This window comes from Olea europaea, unplaced genomic scaffold, assembly GCF_002742605.1.
Source record: "Olea europaea var. sylvestris unplaced genomic scaffold, O_europaea_v1 scaffold13095, whole genome shotgun sequence".
Taxonomy (NCBI): Eukaryota; Viridiplantae; Streptophyta; class Magnoliopsida; order Lamiales; family Oleaceae; genus Olea; species Olea europaea.
Genome location: NW_019230567.1, coordinates 1 through 2,504, shown reverse-complemented (window position 1 = coordinate 2,504; position 2,504 = coordinate 1). Strand labels below are relative to the sequence as shown.

General features: G+C 36.8%; 1 protein-coding gene across 1 annotated transcript; it reads left to right on the top strand.

Moving 5' to 3' along the window:
* The first annotated feature begins 486 nt into the window (after window positions 1–486).
* On the top strand, window positions 487–2,476 carry LOC111374909 (3-ketoacyl-CoA synthase 11-like). Its single transcript, XM_022997661.1, has 2 exons — window positions 487–1,355; window positions 1,661–2,476. The coding sequence occupies exons 1-2, from the start codon at window positions 588–590 to the stop codon at window positions 2,441–2,443; spliced, it is 1,551 nt and encodes a 516-aa protein (XP_022853429.1). The 5' UTR covers window positions 487–587; the 3' UTR covers window positions 2,444–2,476.
* The last annotated feature ends 28 nt before the right edge of the window (window positions 2,477–2,504 follow it).

Below are 2,504 nucleotides of genomic sequence, written 5' to 3'. Positions count from 1 at the left end.
TTTCAAAACATTGAGAACGAGCTATATGGAGAATTGTGGGTTGATGTAATAATTTAACGAAAAAGGGAAGATTATCATCGAGTCAAGACCTAAATGTGTAATTCTTAAAGAATTGGGAACACAAATGTTATATAATTATTTTTCCTTATTGAAAACAGTGTTCTAACAAGCGTAATGTGTGGCGATAAGTGGAGGCCAAACTATGGACTAAGCAAGGTATAGGTGTAAAAAAAGTTTTCTTATCTTAATTTTTAATCAATCGAAAAATCATTCAATAATTAAAAATAATACCGGCCAAACATCTCAAACAAATTTATAGTTGTACGCGAAATCCTGCCATTTTTATGTCTGGCATATTCAATGCCACGGCGGGCTTACAATTAAAAGTTCGTTGGGGTGGTTGCAACTCCCACCCTACTCCACCCCATCCCCTCTTTTCAGTGTTCACACTATACACACACTCAATTCTTTCTATAAATTCTTAGCTTTTCCATTTCTCATTTACTGCAAAAACTTTAATCATTAAAATCTTTCCTTTTTACGTTCTTTATGCAATTTTGATTGTGGGTTTTTTCTGCTGATCATCAATGGGGAATGAGGATTTGAAGAACCTCGAACCGCGAAAAATTTCAGTTGAACGAGGAAATAATCTTCCCAACTTTCTTCTTTCTGTTAGACTTAAATATGTGAAACTTGGTTTTTATTACTTAATCTCAAATGCTATGTACTTACTTTTAGTTCCACTTTTAGCGGCTGTGTCAGTTCAACTTTCTACTGTTACAGTAGAAGATTTAGTCCTTTTATGGAACCAAATGAAATTCAATCTTGTTTATGTGATTTTATGTTCTGCCTTTATGGTGTTCTTGGGGACACTTCATTTTATGGGTAGTCCTAGGAAGGTTTACTTAGTTGATTTTGCGTGTTATAAGCCGAAACCCGAGGTTATGTGCAGTAAAGAAGTTTTCATGGATAGATCAAAACTTGCAGGGACTTTTACAGATGAAAATTTGGCCTTTCAAAAGAAAATCTTGGAGAGGTCAGGTTTGGGGCAAAAAACGTATTTCCCTGAACCGCTTTTGCGAGTTCCGGCTAATCCTTGTATGGCTGAGGCTAGGAAAGAGGCTGAAATGGTTATGTTTGGTGCAATTGATGATTTATTGGCGAAAACTAGAGTTAAGGCTAAGGATATTGGGATTCTTGTGGTGAATTGTAGTTTGTTTAATCCAACACCATCACTTTCTGCTATGATTGTTAATCATTACAAGCTTAGAGGCAATATTTTGAGCTATAATCTTGGTGGTATGGGGTGCAGTGCAGGACTAATATCGATCGATCTTGCTAAACAACTTTTAGAGGTTTGATATTTTCTTCATTCTTTGCATTTCAATTGCTACATCATGCGATTACAACAAACTGTTTGGGTTAGCTTCTGCTTTTGTTTTTGCATTTTGTAGAAGAGTTTATTGAGGAAGCTACCTTGGTCAGCTTTCTCGTTCTAACTAGGCCAAAAAATAGCTTCGTAATCTCAGAAGCAGTTTTGGCTTGTCCTACAAAATGGGCCCTTCTTATTTTTGATAAATTTGGGGTCGGCTAGGTGAACTAGTTTGTTCAGTATATATCTTAAAACCTCACACTAACTCTCTATGTATCAATGTAACAGGTGAATCCCAATTCCTATGCTCTGGTAGTTAGCATGGAGAACATAACATTGAATTGGTACTGGGGCAACAACCGATCAATGCTTGTGTCCAATTGCATTTTCCGGATGGGCGGAGCAGCAATCCTACTATCAAACAAGTTGTCTGATCGTAGACGAGCAAAATACCAACTAATCCACACTGTTCGTACACACAAAGGAGCTGATGATAAGAGTTATGGTTGTGTTTTTCAAGAAGAAGACGACTCAAAGGAAATTGGTGTAGCATTGTCAAAAGACCTAATGGCGGTTGCTGGAGAGGCCTTGAAAACTAATATCACAACTTTAGGGCCATTAGTCCTTCCCATGTCTGAACAATTATTGTTCTTTCTTACTCTTGTGGCAAAAAAGGTTTTCAAGATGAAAATTAAGCCATATATACCGGATTTTAAGCTCGCGTTTGAGCATTTCTGCATTCACGCGGGAGGAAGAGCGGTGTTGGACGAACTTGAGAAGAATCTCGAGCTCACTGAATGGCATATGGAGCCATCAAGAATGACACTTTATAGGTTTGGTAACACTTCTAGCAGTTCATTGTGGTATGAATTGGCCTATACTGAGGCTAAGGGGAGAATTAAAAAGGGTGACAAAACATGGCAAATTGCCTTTGGATCAGGTTTTAAATGTAATAGTGCTGTATGGAAAGCACTGAGGAATATCAATCCAGCCAAGGAGAAGAATCCATGGATGGATGAGATTAATGATTTTCCAGTTGAAGTTCCAAGAATTGCAACCATTAATTCTTGAAAGAAAAAAAGAAAGCTCTTTCTTTTCTTTTCTTTTTTTTTTTTTTTTTTTTTTTTTTTTT

Excerpts from the sequence above, each read along its gene's own strand:
- LOC111374909 (XM_022997661.1), top strand. The coding sequence starts at position 588 with ATGGGGAATGAGGATTTGAAGAACCTCGAACCGCGAAAAATTTCAGTT. Across the intron at positions 1,356-1,660 it reads TTGCTAAACAACTTTTAGAG|GTGAATCCCAATTCCTATGC; the intron begins GTTTGATATTTT and ends TCAATGTAACAG.